Below are 19,024 nucleotides of genomic sequence, written 5' to 3'. Positions count from 1 at the left end.
TTAATTTCTTCTCGTTAATTATTGCGAATATTGCATAACTGTACAAGACTTTTCTTCTAATTTTGAGCCAATCTACCTTAATTTTTAAAGTCATGCTCACTTTCATGACACCCTGTATACAAGTACTATTACCAGGATGATAGGGCAATCAGATATCAGTTATCAACGCATAACTCGCGGTGCGAGTAACAAGCGTTTTTCAAACAATTTTGGAAAAAAATATAAGATGTGCTTGAAATACTAAATACCTCTTAACTTTAGTAATCGTAGACTTTGTTAAGCAATCTTGCTCATAAAATATCAAGCGACGCGGTAGCGTCGCAACGCCAAGTACATAAAAAACAGGATCCGAGCATTGAGAGTCCACTGTTCTCGACGCGGCGCTACCAAGTAGCTTATCCGGAATTTTACGTCAAATAAACTTTCGATTAAAATATTTCAGAAACTAAAGCCGTAATCAAAAGTTTAACGGCATTTTTATTATATAATGTGAATACAAGCTTTCCTAAAGTAAATAATTACCATTATATTATTATTATTATTATTACTATTATTATTATTATTATTATTAATCATTATTACAAAACAAAAAATCATAAGATTAAAAATACAAAACTTGTAGAAGTTGATACAAAAAAATAAAAAAGTATGCAAAATAAAATAATTAAAAGATTCACAAAAAAAAATTTGGCATTGCTACATTTCTAAATATAAATCAGTATAAATTAAGAAATTAAGGAATTGAAGAAATTAAGTAATTAACATAAAATTACACAAAGTTAAACGCTCCCCAAAATTAACAAATTAAAATGAATAATAAGAGGCAATAAGGAGCCAACGCGGTTGTAGGGCGTGAAAAAAAATTTTTCCTCCAGACAGTCAATTGAAACGATCTTTCTTCTTTATTTCATACGTTTCGGCCTCATTTCGAGCCATCTTCAGTGATTCTAATACAATCAAAAAATGCCAATTAAGACAGTAAAAAGGATGCGGTGTCAATACAAAAGAGAAAAAAAAGCATAATCACATACATACAATAGTCTATAGGAGTGAACGCTATCCCATCCAAGTCGATCCACCCGAAAAAGACCGATGCAAGCAGCACTCTCAACGGTAAAAAGCGCGAGGAGCGATGCACTGACAAAGTAAACATAACAGAGTCATATATTTGCAATAAAAATTGATTGACAACAGTCAAGGGCTACTCACTCGGACAACGAGAAGACCGACAGAGACGAAACGAACATCCAGCACGCAAACAATCAACTAAGTCGAAAATTCAAACAACAACGGAAAGCGCTATCAAACTGTGGTCGAACAAAAACAATCCATGTACATGGAGGGCAAACATCAGCTCATTAAATCTTAGATATGTTTTCAATAATCGACAGACACGATGTGTTCAACTTTAAAGTATCGCTTTGGAGGTTCAACGAATTCCTTTGGCGCTTGATATGAATCATTTCAGATATTAGTCTTTTACCTAAAAACATTTCCTCATCCAAAATGTCAACCTTATCAAAATCAAAAGTGTGATCAAGCGCTCTATGTTCCGCGATGACGGACGTAAGATTCCTTCTATGTTCTTTGATTCTCGTTTTCAACAAGCGTCCAGTTTGTCCCACGTAAGAAGCGTCGCAGTCCATGCAGTTAATTTTATACACTATATTACTGCGCGAATCTCTCTGCAAACCATCCTTACCGACCTTGATAAATCGGCGTAAGTTATTGATTCCCGTGTAAGAGAGCCTAACATTAAGATTCCCGACGCAATGTCGAAAACGTTCCGATATGTTCCTCACATATGGGACATTAAAATATGTAACCCTGCTTCCCCCACTAACATCATCTGTCCCGATCTCACAGTCCGTCAGAATGTTATTGCATTTGTCACTGAATCTGTGAAACAGAATATTAAGCCGGTCAGCAATAGTGTGAAAGATAAAAGAGAGCGGATATCCATTGTTCAAAAGAATGTTAATGACAAATTCAAAATTTTCTTTATGGAATCTTGGATGAGAAAGCCAGAAAACCTTATCCGTCAAGCCGATTATCGTACCCTTCTTCTGGCAAAGGGGGTGTCGCGACTCAAAGTGGAGGTATCTTCCGGAAAAAGTCGGTTTATGAAACCAATTAAATTCGATAAATCCATTTTCTAAAATGATTGTGATGTCAAGAAAATTCAAACAGGTTGTCGACACTCTCCTCCATAGTAAACTGCAGCCTAGTGTGGAACGAATTGAACGTGTTCATAATAGTATTAAGTATCGAGGGGGGGGCCGCCAACACAATATCGTCAACGTATCTGAAATAAAATGGAAGATCCACATCAAGAGTCGCGATCGCCCTAGCTTCTAAATCTTGGAGCGTGATCTCCGCGATGATCGGGGAAAGAGGAGAGCCCATGGGCGTGCCAAATGTTTGTTGATAGCAAACATCATTAAACATAAAAAATGTAGAGTTCAAAATGAGGCGAACTGCCATTAAGAACTCATCGCGAGGTATCTGGCAATTCCCTACTATATAGTCCCATCTGACACAAAGACTGTCCAAGGCCATATCTAACGGCACGTTGGTGAATAGAGAGACGACATCCAGTGAAATCAATTTTACATCACCATCGACATTTCTACCCTTGAGTCTGTCGACAACTTGTGCGCTATTGATAATTTGGCTATCAGGTCTCGGAATAGACTTATAAATAATGTCATGTAAAAATTTGGCGAGGCCATAAAGAGGCGTGTTCTTAGATGAGACTATAATGCGTAACGGATTATTTTTCTTATGAATTTTCGGCAGCCCATAGGCCCTCGGTAAAACGCCATCCGTACAATTTAACGCTCTGTATCTCGCAACAGAGATGTAATCACGAGCTCTCCATCTCACTAACAAATCATGCAAACTGCTAATCACCTTATTAATCGGGTTCTTATTTACTACTCTATACGTGTTTTTGTCTGCTAACAAAATAGACATATTAGAAAGATAATCGTCCTTATTCAACGCGACTGTTATATTGCCTTTATCGGCTCTCGTGAACAAAATGTCAGGATTCTCCTTTGTGAATTCTTTTACAGCATTCAAAGAACTCAAAATAATTTCATCAACAGGAGACTTTTTTGAAAAGGAATTATAAAAGGTACTTATAATAGGGAAAGATCTGTTTCTCAACGTCGTACGTATCTCTGTGGGCAGCCTGTTGATGTTATACTCCACATTCTTCAGTAATTCGACAGTCGTTCTTTCCTTGTCAACCACCGGTAAACAAAATTTCTCTCCAAGTTGTAGTAAACGTATCACATCATGGGGTATGGGCGCCGAAGATAAATTAACAAACCATTCGTCTCTTAATTCCAAGATCGGAGAAACACGTGGCGAGAAAGATGAAGGATCAAGGTTGATACAAATAGAAGAGGGGGAGGGTAGGGGATTAAAGGAAAAATTCACATTATTATATATTGCTGAAGATTGACTAACTGGATGCGTCACAACTGCAGATTTATGATTCGGATGCATGTAAAAATAACGAATCGGACGAATATCTTTCAGTGTCTCTTTCAGTTGTTTATTCAACAACCATTTAAACTTCTTGTCTAGTTTCGAACTTACATAGAGATAGAAAGCGCGCTGAGACCTACTCTGTTTAACAAAAAAATTATTACAGATAGATATCGGTAAATTGTTAGATATAAGTCGAACAACAACAAACATCTCGCGGCGCAATGCTCGAATGTGTCTGTAGGAATCCTTAATTTCGTTCTTCAATATATCCGTAACGAACCTAGACCTTAAATTAACATGTCGTCTGCGTGACACGGAATGGTGTAATTCATTATGATAACGGTTACAAAAACTCAGATGTTGTGGTGTTACATTGTGACTAATGCACTTCCTCAAAAATATAATACGCAAATTTAATCTAGACAACCGCTTGTTAATCCAAACCCATTTCTTTAAATAAGATACAGTCCTAAAACCGAAATAAAAGCTAACAAATTGAAAAAAGGTTGAAAAACGCATATTTTCAGCCAGCGCAAGTAATTAAATAATTAAATTTAAGTGTTAAATTAATAATTAGAATTAATAATTATTATATATATGTTTAATATAAATGTCCAAATTGTTTTAAATAAAATTTTTAATTTTATACGAAGTAGATAAATTATAATCTAATATTGTTGATTAAAACAGTCGATATTACTAATTGTTTCAGTGAAATATTATTGATTTACAGTGCTATAATAAAACTTATAACTGCTGTATCAGTGACTCTATTTACTGTTTTCACTGATAATATATTGATTCACTTTTCGAGAGTGTATATGAATGCATTATTTTATTAATTCCATGAGAAAACAAATGTTTTTAACATCTAAAAAAACGTATTTCAAACGTATAACGAACGTATAACGAACATTTAAAAACGTAAAAGAAAAACGTATTTTAAACGTTTTTTAAACGTTTCTTTATCAGAAAGGAAACTTATCTCTTAACGTTTTTCATGTGGACATTTTAACCAATCAGAAACATTTTCAAGAGTCGGTTATGAAATACTTCGAAGAAACATTTGTAAAACGTTTTTGAAACAAAGATATGCTACCTAGGCATAGACGTCTGTAGTTAAGCGTCGTATCGACCGACCTGTAACGTTTAAGGGCCCTGGCACACAAAAATATATAAACAGTAAGGAAATCGACCAATCACGATTGAGCAGTAAAGACAACCGTATTAAAACGTAAGAAAACATGAGAATTCCGATTTGTTGATTTCCTTAGTGCTTACGTCTTACTGCTTACGTATTTTTCTGTGCCAGGACCTTCACAGGTGGGTTCCCTATCATAGTGTCGATAAAGGCCGAAGAGCGTAGATTCTATTCTGGTGTTTGAAAATGTTGAGAAAATGCTCGTTAACGTATTGTTTCGCGTTTGCCGTTTTCTTCAGGTTCATATATTGTTATAATATCGAGAAATATCCGCTGCTTATGCCGAATGTAAAACCTGATACGGTAAGTACTGTAATTTTCTATTTTTTTATAGCGAAAACAATGTCCAGATAATCTTTGAAAACATATGTTTTTTCCGTGAAAAATAATATATATCAGAGAAATTTTAAAATCTTTTCGCTATATATATATACAGGGTGTCCCAGACCACCCTTACACCTCTTTGAAAATGAAAATAAATGGCTTTTATCAAAAATCGCGAACAATTTTTAAGTAAATCGGGTACGCTCTATCAAATGGTGATATTTTCAACTTTTGATTTCGACCGGAAATACGCCATCCGGATCGGAAGTTGAATTTTTTTAGGGGAACATGGTACTTTTTATGACAGATTCGAATTATACGTGAAAAAAATAAGAAAATTTTGTATCAAACGTTTTTTCTGAAAGTGCCTCTGTCAATCTTAAAATTGAAGTTCATTATTTCATCACACTTACTTTCAAGGTCAATTTTAAAATTGACAGAGGCACTTTCAGAAAAAACGTTTGATACAAAAGTTTCTTATTTTTTTCACGTATAATTCGAATCTGTCATAAAAAGTACCATGTTCCCCTAAAAAAATTCAACTTCCGATCCGGATGGCGTATTTCCGGTCGGAATCAAAAGTTAAAAATATCACCATTTGATAGAGCGTATCCGATTTACTTAAAAATTATTCGCGATTCTTGATAAAAGCCATTTATTTTCATTTTAAAAGGGGTGTATGGGTGGTCTGGGACACCCTGTATATATATATATATATTTTGTATTGTGTTCAATTTATTTTCTATGACAATTATATATTAGTTGTATGTATACAGTGATAAAAAATAAATTTATAATAAATCCATTCTAGTTTCTAGTGAATCTTTCGAATAGCTAGTGCATAATTTTCTTTTACGGATATATAAATTATCCAATATATCCTACTATATTATTTTTTGATAGCCTGAATTGTATCTGTGCACTTCGGTTCGGGTAAATTTTACAAAAAATTATTACATCACTGGTTTCGAGCCAAATGCAACCATGAAAACAGTTCATCACATGCTAATTTTTGGTTGCGTCAAGCCAGGTAGTGCAAAACCAGTTTGAAATTGCGGAGAAATGACTAATGCAAATAAACAGGATACAGCATTTCCTTGTGGCGAAGGGACTCACATAGTAAAAATTAAAATTATATAACATATTTTACAAATTCTGTGGATATATTTAAATCATGAACGAATCTTTTATTTTAATAGATTATCTATGCCTGGGCAAGGGATGCTCCTGCATTAAATCTACCGGATGGAGTGGGCTTCAAAGTAGGCGGTGACTCTTCTATACAGTATATTGTCCTGCAGGTGCATTACATACACATCGATTACTTCAAGGATGGCAGAACGGATAATTCGGGTGTAATTTTACATTATACGACACATCCAACGAACAAATTGGCTGGTGTCATCGTATTAGGAACATTAGATGGCGTTATACCACCTGGAGAAGTGGCACATATGGAAACTTCTTGTTCTATATCAGAAAATAAGACTATTTATCCATTCGCGTATAAGACGCATACCCATTCACTCGGAAAGGTAGTATCCGGTTACGTGGTAAAACCGAATAACGAGTGGATTGAACTCGGTAAGAGAGATCCATTGACTCCCCAAATGTTTTATCCTGTTACTAACAAAATTCCAGTTACATATGGTGATAGACTGGCAGCGCGTTGTACGATGGAAAATATACGCGATAGACCCACCTATGTAGGTTCTACAAGTGAAGATGAAATGTGTAATTTGTACATTATGTATTATGTTGAGAATGATAGCCCCTTAAAACGGCAATATTGCTTCTCTAAAGGACCACCTACATATTATTGGAATCAAGAGTTCATAAATATTCCTGACAAAGAGGCATCTACATTGTAATATTCCTAATATTATTTTAACATAATTCAATATAATTTAATATAATTTAATATAATTTAATATAATTTAATATAATTTAATATAATTTAATTTAATTAATTAATATTATTTTGATATAATAATAAATCTCCCAATTTTATTTTATAATGTAAAATTAGGAAAAATCCTAATATTTCCACATATTGTATATTTATGTGCATTTAAATTCGATAGGATAAAATTTATGTTTGCGGATCAAGCCATCCTAATATGATTTACAACTGATTTTTTATTATATATAATCGCATTTATATTGCTAGATTTTGGATGAAATTTACATGAATTTAATTTATTGTAGCAACGTTTTATTAAATTTAAAATTATTTATATAATTTTTTTGAAGTTGTTAAAAGAATATAAAATTTTAATAAAATGCGATTTGTTTTTTAAAATAAAATAGAAGCGATATTCTCTTTTTAATTTGGAGATAAAAACGTTTTTGTGAAATAATTTATTAATTGAATTATTAATTTTAAAATAAAATATACTATAGTTATATATACCCACTATTTTTGGACACGAAATAAAAACGAAAAATATGACAGTATTACCTTCAACTTATAATAATGAAATAGATTCTGATTTTTGTAACGTAAGTTTAATTTCTTATTAATTTTCTGTCGTATCATTTATATTATATTAGTATTCTGATATTTGTTATATGTCACATAATGTAGAACGAAACACATAGTATATCAACTACGCGTTAAAAGAACCATCTTCATCAGGCCAAGATACACTAAAAGAATCGACATGTATTTCATTGACAAACTTCCAAAATAAAAAAGTAGAAAAGCAATTGCCAATTAAATAACAAAATTATTGAATTGCCTCAAAAACTTCTCGAGACTCACAATTTATATTATCCTGTTGCTAAATGCGAACATTTAAATGAATTAATCGATATTTAAGAAAATCTACAATTTAAACATCTAAAATTACAAAAAAAGATATTACCTGCGGTACATTTAATAGAAAGAAAGTAAATAAAGCGAAAAATATATCGAGCCGAGATGTTAGTAGTGCCTTATATTTTTTTGCTACGAGAGAAAGATAAACAGGAATTTAATACTACAGCAGCGTTTATTGAAGTTTGTTCTAAATGTTGTTTACTTTAATAACTGCGGACACCGAAACTTACGTTAGGGAAAACAATAGAAAGTGAAAAGACGAAGAAACAATTTGATAACAATATTGCCCTTCTTGAGTCTGTTGTAGAATTATTTAGAAATATAAAAATGGCGTGCCTTCCCCCCCCCGCCCCGTCGTTTACATATCTGGAATAAAATAAAAAATTTTATCATACGATATATATATATACAATATATATTTGTTAATCCTTTCATTTTTATTAAATCGATTACGAATTAATATCACATAACTTATTGTACTTGGCTAATAGTATTGATCTCTTCATATCGGTTTTTAAATATTTTATTTTTATCACTCTTTTAGACTTTTTTATTTTTTTAAAGATTTTTTTTTTATTTGGTACTTGGCGTATTCTTTTACCATTATAAGGATTTTTAGGGGATATATATATTTCTGAAAATAACGCAGATATTTCAGAACAAAGCCTCACACTATATATACAGGGTGTCCTAGACCACCCGTACACCCCTTTTCTTTCAAAAACTAAGCATTTTAGAGAAAAACGTTTTCGACAAAAATTGTATGGTTTTGAGGGGAACATAAGATGGTGTCATTGGTTTGACCTTGGATGGCATCGTTAAGGTGAGGTCAAGGACACCTTTAATTTCTTAAATGGAACCACCTATTTTTTATTGCATATTCTTATAGCTTATGTCGAGAGCTTTCCAAAACACTATAATAAAGTATTTTTTCATCAAGTACTTTTCGAGTTATAAGGCTTGAAATAATTTCTTAATTTTACATAAACCATAAAATATCTAGTAAAATATTCATTTTTCGATTATCTTACCTTAATACTTTTATGTACAAAATAATGAGAGGAATCAATTGGTGTAAAGAAAACACATAGTTGTTTTTAAGAAAAAATATGGAATTGTTAATTGCAAATTACATATTTTTTCTTCGAAACAACTATGTGTTTTCTTTACACCAATTGATTCCTCTCATTATTTTGTACATAAAACTATTAAGGTAAGGTAATCGAAAAATGAATATTTTACAAGATATTTTGCGGTTTATGTAAAATTAAGAAATTATTTCAAGCCTCATAACTCAAAAAGTACTTAACGAAAATGTACTTAATTATAGTGTTTTGGAAAGCTCTCGAGATGAGCTACAAGAATGTACAAAAATATATAGGATGTTCCATTTAAAAAAATTGAAGTGACCTTCACGTGACCTTCAAATGACTCTTCAAGGTCAAACCAATGATAACATCTTATGGCCCCCTCGAAACCATACAACTTTTGTCTAAAACATTTTTCTCTATCTTGCTTATTTTTCGAGTTATTTGGCTGCCTAAGTTAAAATGGGTCACCCTGTATATATATGTATGTGTGTGTGTGTGTGTATTTGTATGCGAACGTATTAAATTTATTAAGATTGATTTTCTTTCTTCGGACAAATCTACACGTATGACCAATATGATTAATTGATTCTACCTTTATATATTTATTATTAAGTGCTATTAATCAAAGCCGTAGAATACAATATTCAGAGATCAAAGTCGCGCGAACGTTGAGCGTATAATGGCCATGCGCAGAAACGCGCATGCGCAGAATGCGCGCGCCGGTTCGGCCGCCATGTTAGTTCCGCGCCATTGAACACGTCATACGTGAATCGGAGCCAGACGCAGTTGCCGCGGATCCGCATTTTTCGCTTCTTTTAATCTTAAATAAACGAATATCGCGAGTGAACGAGCGTCGAGAGTGTCCGAGGATGATCGCGCGACTTTCACAATACGTCGATGGAAGCGCGCGTCAGCTGTTTTTGACAGTTCGGCGATGGCGCGATCGCGAAGGTGGAGCGAGGTCGCGTCGCGTTTTTCGCGCCCTTGACGACGATTATCGGACGCGAGCGAGTATCGGGAGTGCCGAATAAAGTGTCGCGCGTTCGCGTTAACGATATCGTGTGAGTTTGCGTGCATCAAGATCAGAATGGGACGTCCCGAGGCGAGCGAATGGAGCGGCCTGTGGAACAGCCGGTGAACGGTGAGTCGATTTGATTTATCATATTTGCGTGACAATTCGTGCTCATTCGACGCTTATACAGCGTCGCGACGTCCCGAATTACCTTCGGGCAAATCGGCGCCGCATCATAATTCGATGCGACGCGATGCAATTCAAGTAAAGTCGATCGCGCGAAGATGGTTAGGCTAGAAGCGATTTGAAGTTTATTTTGTATACGCGCGCGCAGGGCTTGCGCAGAATATCTTGTAGGGATGCCAACTGTTAAACGATAATTTTTCCGATCTAACCTAACTTAACCTCTCAATGTCTCGTGTCAGATGTCGAATGTAAACACGAGCATGTGCTACGTGGATTTTACCATTAAAAATAATATTTAAAAATAATATTTAATCTTGAAAAATTAATATTTAAAATCATATTTTAAAAATAATAAAAATGATATTTAATCATTAGTGTAATACATTTTATTACGTAATATATTAATCGTATTAAATGTGTGCGACGTACAGTTTTACACATTTTAATGAGGAGCATATTAACGTAATAGTATTAATTTAACGAATGTGCAGCTATTGAAGTTAAATGATATTTGTGGACACATTTTTAAAGAAATCATGAGTGTCATATCTCATCTCAATTACATGAAACTAAAATACAAAATATTTATGTATTCCACATTAACGTTATTTATTACAAGTACTATATTACTTTTCTTATATCTCAATCGTATTCAACTACATTATTTCATCGATGAAATTTTTGATATACCGCAGACAATACGATACTGTGCATGGAATTTTACGCAGGTAATACATGGCACAAAAATAATTTGTTCTCAAGTATTGCACGCAATTCTCAAAAATAAATCAAATTAAATTATTTTCAGCAGGATCCAAAAATCACTACGTTGCCAGGATTGTATCTTATTACAACTGCGATATTGTCAGCTTTTAATATGTGCAATATTGCATACATACATAAGATGTGTAAATTTATTTGGAACGTGCCTAAATCTTTATCTTATGTATAGTATTATAAAAGAAAATTGCAAATCTAATGAAACAGAGCGATGGAATAATTGGTCGATACTTATGCTTACGATATTACTCTTTTTCCACCACTATATTTTTGGTACTTTTCTTATTATACAGATGTTATATCTGTAAATATAGTACTCGTAATGTTGTTTGTGCATCAATATAAGCACACAAAAATGACAGCATTTGCAGGTAATTATATATTTATATAAATCATAAGAAAGAGAAAATAAAATTAAAGTTGAAACGAATTAAAGTAATATTATACAGGTTTAATAGTTGTACTTGTTGGTCGCATAAACATCATTTGGCTTGGCTTCCTTACTGTAAAACATGCGTTAGATATATTTGATAATAGGATGGAACAGACAATCTCATCATGAGTGCTCAATATTCTATTGCATTTTTGTGTAAGTAAAATTGAAAAATTTTAATGCATATATAAGCATTGGAAGAATTAATCTTGCAAACTTGTTTCTTCTAGTCTAATCACTTCTAGTTATTATGGAAGCAGATAATATACGAGTTACGCAAGGATTCGTTATCCTTTATCAAGTTTATTGTAGAAGAATGTCATAGTCTTCTTATTTCCATAAACAACTTATTTTAATAATTAACACTTGTGTACGTTATGATCATATAACTATAATAAGGCAATAATATTTATTTCATTACATTTATATTTAGAATATTGTTTACTGCAAATTGAAAGATGAGAAAATTATTTTTCTATATATATAATTACGTTTATCACAAATGGATAAAAAGTATATAAAAAAAAATTGCTGACATATTATGCATATCACATAATTCAGAAAATGTGTACACTGTCATTGCAAAGATAAAATCAAATGGCTGAAACACCAGAATGAATATAATATCGAAATCTAGGAAAAATCACAACATATGATAAGTCAATAAACCGAATATAAGTTAAGACTCGTGAAAAATTACTGGGAGAGATGGAATCATATATTTTCAAATTAGCTATTCCATCTACAAATAATAAAAACAATTTTGCTTCCGAATCTTTGAATAATTTTATTTATAAATTCTTAAACATTTTTGGATATACATGTATTATGCACTAATTGTAAATAATATTAAAATATTATAAATTTACGTTCCATTAAATTAATACAGTTATCTATTACTGAAGATCTGACATGTAATATTTATTTTTAATTTCGATTGTTGACAATATTATTTCACCGACGTAACATTATTTAGATTTTCTTCTCTCATAATTTTAAGAATTCTATCGTATACCAGTTTTGATGCATCCTTGGCCCATATAAAATCTACGTGATTAAATTTGGACCACGGCACTTTGTACATATCCACTACGTTGGGCAGTAAAGGAGCCAACCTCTTCACATCCTTGAGGAAATATTTTAGTGAGTTATCGTATGCGATTTCTTTTCAATTACCTTTTCAATAAGTAATTTAAAATTCGATTTATATACAAGTGATTCCTTACTATATACATTTCCATTATTTGAATAAATACCTATTTTCCATTGCTTACCTCTGTGCTGACGAACCAGTCATTATCGCTGTAAAACAACGCGATTGGTACTTTGGTATTCGATAAATTATAATTTGGTGGTTCCATCGAATTATAAATCAATAGATTTCTCACGCGACCGTAATCGTATTTGCGAAACTTGCCTGATTCAAATGCCTGGATGAAATGCAGAATAGTCTTAGTCGAGATGCCGGCCGGGAAATTATTCAAGATGACAGGCAGTAGATGCTAGCAATAAATAAAAAAACAATAATGATATATGAAATTACATCTGAAGTGTGATCACGCGATCGTGAAATCATCACGGAATGCGATGTTCAAAGATTCGATCGAAGTTGTATTTCAACAGCGAATTATAATTACTTACATAGTTAAACTGTTCGCGATCATCACCGCAGATCATAGACATAAGATTGACACAAAATTCCCTGGTAATGTTTTGATCGCAGATATTTTTCAAGAGAAATCTCACAGAATCACTCCCGAAGACTTCATCGTGAAAGAACAATTGCGCCACCATCTGCAATTAAATATCTTAATGATGTAATTTATTGTAAATCTTGTAATTTTTTCTCATCCGAGTTGTTTTAATTTTGGGAATAAATTTATAAATTTTTAATCAATTTTTTTAATTTATTAAGATAATTTATAAAAGCTTTAAAAGTTGTTTCAAATTTAATTTTAAATCGTCAAGAAATATCGTCTTAAAATTGTAACCGAAAATTGAATATATACAGCATAAACAAACAAAATGTGAAGCAAGAAAAAATATGTAAGATTTTAAAGTGTTCAGAATTAATTTCGTCGGAAATTTTGTTAAAAGCAATTTATTGCATTTCTCATTCATATTTCATTGTAAGACAAATCCTTTTTTTTCTATTTTGTCAGAAATTTATTTCATTCTATTGATAGAATAAAAATTGAAAAATAGTATAATATATTAAGTCAATAACATATAGAAAAAACATAAGCAATAAATGAGTACATCGATCAATCACAGTCAAGTATTTATATGAATCGATTATTAAATTTAAATAGCTAATCAGAGAAATATTGATTTGGTTATTATTATTGCTTTTTTATAACACTTATTTCTAACGCCGTTAACATTATTTTTCCTTCTTTAGATAACAGTTTACAAACTTTATCTCGAACAACAAAGTACATTATTTAAAGATGTACTTTATTTTTCCACATTGTTTTAAATAATTATTACATGATAATAAATTATATATCTTTTAACATTATATCACAATTATATTGCTTTACCTTTAATTCTCTTCTAAATTGGAAGAAGTATTGAATCGGACTCTTCATGTGGTTTACAAAGACTGCTGGCGCGAGACCGATCATCATTTGCACCATTTGAGCGACTTTTGGACGCTCTGATGCCATTATAAAAAAACTAGTTGCGCTCATAGAAAAACCAATATATGTATGCAATGGTTGCGCTCTCATGTTCGTGATAAATGTAATCATCGCGGGTAAATCATAAATGCCCGTTTCGTGAAAGCTAATGAAAAATTCAATCGATATATCATAAAATATATAAATATATACACGATCACACATACACACATAGAGAAAATAAATATATTATATACATATGAATATAATATATAGTGTTCCATAAAAGCAGAAACTAAAATTTTGCACAAAGAATGATTTACCAACAAACAAGAAGAAAAAAAACAACTATATTATATTGGCACAATAAAATGTGAGATATCTTGCGTATGATGCATTTTCGAAAAAATAAGTACATGTATATAAGTTTAGCAAATCCTTATACGTATCATGTCAAGTGAAAACAAATATTGTAACAATTATTATTATCTTATTTTTATAACACCATTTTTATACCAACCATTACCCTCCTATTTTATTTTTTTGCTAGTACCTAAAATCCCAAAATGTCGAATTCGATGAAGAGAGAGAAATATGTGCCCTCGAGTAAATATTACCACGAAAATTGCCCAACCAAACATCATATCCCTGATCTGCTAATAAATAAGCTAAAATTCAAAAAAATTGCTTACAATATTTATCATATATTACTTACATTTTCACATATAACATAAACATATATAACATAAACAATTATATATAACGTAAACTTTCAAATTTTGAAATTTTGGAATTTTTACGATAGAAACGAAATTAATGATATGATTTTGTGATACATTTATGATTTTAAAAATTGATTTATGATCATACCAAATGCTTTGTTCTTGCCAAGAACAACCCAGTCAGCGGAGCTGCTTATAAAACCATGCTGCAGCAGCACGGGTAAAGAATCGTTGCCACCTGGGATACGATGTAACGTCAAGAGATAGCCGTCCTCCGTCATTACAACGTGAGATTCCGCAGGATAACCCGCTTTTCTTATCATCTCCGGCTGAAAAAAGACTGTGTAAGAAAGAGGAAAAACTGATCTGAACTTGAAATAAATTTGAGCAACGAGAAATGCGTAATATATTTATTTTCATAGGCATAGCCATGCAGACATACATATTTCACGTTATTTTACATTTTAAAATAAAGAAAGAACAGAAATTTAATGTTAATTGAGCAGTATTAATAATTAAGTATTAAATCAACTCTTCAAAAGCGACAAAAATATATAAAAATACTATTCTATGTATTTTTAAAAACTATAATATAGTATAATTTTGCGGAACTATGCGATTTTCGTTCTGAATAAGAGAACGCGGCCAGTAACTGCAGATTACTTTTTATCACTTTCAACAACATTAAAGAAATTAATCGAAATATTAAAGATTTAATCCTCGTTTCTATGAATGAAAACTTTCATTTACCGTGTCGAGAACAGAATCAGGATTGAATTCGATGTTTGACTGATTCCAATTAGTCCATATTATTCTCCTAATGAGCATACTTATCTCAGAGGTCACATTTATCGGAGCCGCTCTAAGATGACTACAAAACGACAGCAAATATATAAGCCCGATCAATTTCATTTCATCAATGAATGATTCAATAAGCAATGAAAGGAAACGAATAATTCGAGAGTTTTTCCGAGTATCGAGATATATATCGTTGAAAATAAAGCGGAACACGCGAAAGCGTTATAGATACTACTGCGCGACATAGATACTAACTGCCTTTTACACGCTGCGTACTATCAAATTAGAATGCATTGTCATTTACGACTATTTTTTAGCAGCTGAAAAAGAAGAATGAGAAAAAGATATTAAAAGATATTAAAAGATATTGTATTATTAATCATACGAGCAAGACATTTCCAAAAATAAAAATATGAATTAAAAATTAAATCGAAAATGGCACATAAGAGCCACAGCGCGATAGTTGGAGCATAGGGAAGAAACTACACTGCCTCCTTTTTTTTATTAGTTTATTATAAGACTCAAATTACAATAATAAAAGGCGAACGTTCGTTGCTGTTCAAAAAAATTTTCTTTATTTGGATTGTGAAAATCGAAAAGTTCTAATGCGCATGTTATAAGCATTGGACAAGAATTAATCTTGCAAACTTGTTTCTAAACTCACTTCTAGTCATTATGGAAGCAGATAATGTACGAGTTACGCAAGGGCCCGTTATCCTTTATCAAGTTTATTATGGAAGAATGTCACATGTCTATTTCTTTATATAATAACGGTGTGCTTGATGTTTATCACCTTCGTCATATGGAATAAAGGCGTTATTTATTCTACGTGTGGAATTGATTCATGGCCCGATACGCGATATTCAAGTATATATTTGTTATACTGGTTTATTGCGCAAGCCTATTTATCATATCGCGAAATGTCAATCACTTGAGATTCCTTACAGATCAATTATATTATTTGCGTATGCATGATTCTCATATCTCGATTACTGATAAAATCGCGTTACTTAATTTTTCTTTACATTTTTTACCGCTTAAGGAGATCCTAAAGTGACTCTTTTACCGATATAACATTATATTTCTTTTTGTATCGAAATCTTTTTATTAATTGCACAGAATAGTAAATGCTTCTCCACGATTAAAGTACACACAGAAACAAATCGGGAACCCCTGATTTTATGTTAAAAACGAAAAAAAATTGAAAAATCGTAAAAAAGTCGTAACAATATTTGCTTAATATAAAAGTTTTGCAGTTTGTATGTACAAAATAAGATAGGTTCCCACTAGATATTGCACGAAGGAATATAAATAAACTTTTAGAAATGAGTTTAGAAGCATAATAAAAAAGATTTCGGTTTCTATCTAGCGGGGACCTATCTTATTTTGTACATACAAAGCAAACATTGTTACAGAAGCCGATAAAAAAATTGTAATTTTTCAATTTTTTTTGTTTTTTAACATAAAATCGGGAGGTTCCCGGTTTGTTTCTGTGTGTACTTTAATCGTGGAGAAGCATTTACTATTCTGTGCAATTAATAAAAAGATTTCGGTACAAAAGAAATATAATGTTATATCGATAAAAAAGTCACTTTAGGATCCCCTTAAGTATGAAAAGAAAAATGGTAGATTTATTTAGAATCGCTCACGACTTGTACAATTAATTTTCTGCAATTTTTTATTTTCTCTAACAAAGTGTTTTACTGGGAGGATGAGCCTTTACTCAACAAATTTATTGGTAGTATTGGACATGAAATACGAATGTGCATAATAAAAAAGACCAACATTTTAATGTTAAGTATTTTGTCTTCCTATTTCACCTTTTTCTGTATTTTTAACTTAAAGGGGGGCATTAAATTATTCATGACTGATCGACAATTACATTTGGACGAGCAATAATTTATTATTCATAGATGAAAATTGTCGCAATGCTGTTAAATATTTTTGTACAGTAACAGTTTGTCAGCAGTTTCGCGATACATATCGTCAGCATAGAATATATTAAACGTATTCCATTGACAACTTAAAACTTGTTGTATTCCCTATTTTTATTATGTTCCTTCGTAAATTGTTATTTTTGTTATAATATCATTTTCTCAGCGAATATAAATGTTACGCACAACAGTATAAAGATACTAAACATTTTCATTTTATAAGAAATATTTTTTTTATTTTTTTATTTTTATTTTATTTTTATTACTTTTTTTTTATTTTCGCAATAAAGGATTACGTACTCTTGAAACAAAAAAAATACAAATATCCTTAAAAATAAAGCACGATTCATTTATTAATGAAATTGATATTCTTGTTTTCATTTTCATGTAAAAAATAATAATAAACACTTTGATATTTTGTTAGATAATGATAGAGTCGATGTCTCAAACCACTAAAAATGTTTCACTTTTCGTGAAATTTATACGAATACCGTAATCTCATAAATGCATCTCAAGAAAAAACACGTATAATTCGCAAAAACATAGACTACGGATTTTATAGCCCAAATATTTATAATAATTATTGATTTTTATTATATTTATTATTATATTTATTATATTCATTATTGAAATATTATGATCTTGCTTTTTTGTTTTGTCTAATAACGCGAAGGAGCAACTCGTCTAAATTTACATTTTGTGCGACATTATAATAATTATAATATGTCTGCTTAGGTTAACGCAATAAAAATTACTTCGTTCCATGTGTAATTTATTTCTAACAAGATATGATAGTACAAAGAAAATTATTGAGCTTAATGATATTACAATTGTATTCTAGAAGAATAAGATACTGCATTTCATATAAACTTAATTGTTTTAAAATTGAAACAAATCATTAAATTATCTCGAATTAAAACTGTAATTACATTAGTGAAAATATATGTAATAAATTATTCTATATTTGATGAATGTTTAGGCTTTTAAAAAAGAAATTAAAGATGCGCACAGTCCTCGAATACGTTTAAAAATCTCGTAATCATTAAGTTTATTATGAATTTAAGTTAATTTAATTTTTTAAGTTTATTATAAATTGTTATAAAAGTTATATAAAAGCAACATTTAATATTAATTGTTATGAAAGTTACATAAAAATACATAAAAATAACATTTATAATAATTATAATTTTTAATCCAGGTCTGTGTACAAAACACAAATGTATTTTTATTACGTAAGATATATATTTTAAAAAAGGGAAAGTTTTATTTCATCAAAACAAATTCCACTCGATCGTTCTTCATATCGATTGGATGATTGGATCATGAATTGGACTCTAGGAGACATATTTATTGACTCGATGTAATAATAAATACATCACCTAGAATCCAATTTATTCCAATTTCATGAATCTGGTCCCAAAAAGAAGCTTATACACTTACAATTAATAGTACCATTATGTGGGGTCTGTGCAAAATTAACTAAAATTAACACAATGTCAACTCTTTATTCTTACATAATTTAAATAATTTACTTATAGTACTCACTCGATTGATATAATCTTTCACTGGTAAGACCAAATGTCTTACCACTTAAAATAAA

The 19,024-nt window shown here is 31.1% G+C and overlaps 2 protein-coding genes and 3 pseudogenes across 4 annotated transcripts in view; 3 read left to right on the top strand and 2 right to left on the bottom strand.

The window, feature by feature from the left end:
* Positions 1 to 22: 22 nt before the first annotated feature.
* LOC145965308 (peptidylglycine alpha-hydroxylating monooxygenase-like) lies at positions 23 to 7,806 on the top strand (annotated as a pseudogene). The gene is made up of 5 exons (XR_014436664.1): positions 23 to 510; positions 4,538 to 4,735; positions 4,814 to 5,005; positions 5,930 to 6,145; positions 6,226 to 7,806. The product of XR_014436664.1 is annotated as a peptidylglycine alpha-hydroxylating monooxygenase-like (transcript).
* LOC145965642 (uncharacterized) lies at positions 1,359 to 3,516 on the bottom strand (annotated as a pseudogene).
* A 1,972-nt stretch (positions 7,807 to 9,778) lies between the features above and the next one.
* Positions 9,779 to 19,024, top strand: part of LOC145965271 (lipase 3-like) — a 175,743-nt gene continuing 166,497 nt past the window's right edge. Inside the window, exon 1 of the mRNA XM_083088699.1 lies at positions 9,779 to 10,079. The gene's annotated coding sequence lies outside the window, so the exon portion shown is untranslated. The remainder of the gene's footprint in view (positions 10,080 to 19,024) is intronic.
* On the top strand, positions 10,361 to 11,594 carry LOC145965641 (dol-P-Glc:Glc(2)Man(9)GlcNAc(2)-PP-Dol alpha-1,2-glucosyltransferase-like; annotated as a pseudogene). The gene is made up of 4 exons (XR_014436772.1): positions 10,361 to 10,864; positions 10,945 to 11,287; positions 11,366 to 11,505; positions 11,580 to 11,594. The product of XR_014436772.1 is annotated as a dol-P-Glc:Glc(2)Man(9)GlcNAc(2)-PP-Dol alpha-1,2-glucosyltransferase-like (transcript).
* On the bottom strand, positions 12,165 to 15,616 carry LOC145965333 (lipase 3-like). The gene is made up of 7 exons (XM_083088790.1): positions 15,443 to 15,616; positions 14,841 to 15,021; positions 14,524 to 14,638; positions 13,893 to 14,136; positions 12,991 to 13,143; positions 12,624 to 12,851; positions 12,165 to 12,475 (listed from the first exon to the last, which is right to left on the bottom strand). Exons 1-7 carry the CDS (start codon positions 15,602 to 15,604, stop codon positions 12,299 to 12,301), a joined length of 1,260 nt encoding a protein of 419 aa, XP_082944916.1. The 5' UTR covers positions 15,605 to 15,616; the 3' UTR covers positions 12,165 to 12,298.

The sequence above is a fragment of the Camponotus vicinus genome, unplaced genomic scaffold (genome assembly GCF_025532165.1).
Source record: "Camponotus vicinus isolate PSW18456_S1 unplaced genomic scaffold, iyCamVici1.0 SCAF_14, whole genome shotgun sequence".
NCBI lineage: Eukaryota > Metazoa > Arthropoda > Insecta > Hymenoptera > Formicidae > Camponotus > Camponotus vicinus.
The sequence above is the reverse complement of the archived record's forward strand: the minus strand, read 5'-3'. Positions and strand labels throughout refer to the sequence as shown.

Bases quoted from the DNA above. Each gene is read 5' to 3' on its own strand.
- LOC145965333 (XM_083088790.1), bottom strand. From the start codon at position 15,604: ATGAAATTGATCGGGCTTATATATTTGCTGTCGTTTTGTAGTCATCTT. The intron at 15,022-15,442 runs GTAAATGAAAGT...GTCTTTTTTCAG, and splicing joins CTGATTCTGTTCTCGACACG to CCGGAGATGATAAGAAAAGC. The intron at 12,476-12,623 runs GTAAGCAATGGA...TATTTCCTCAAG, and splicing joins ACTGGTTCGTCAGCACAGAG to GATGTGAAGAGGTTGGCTCC.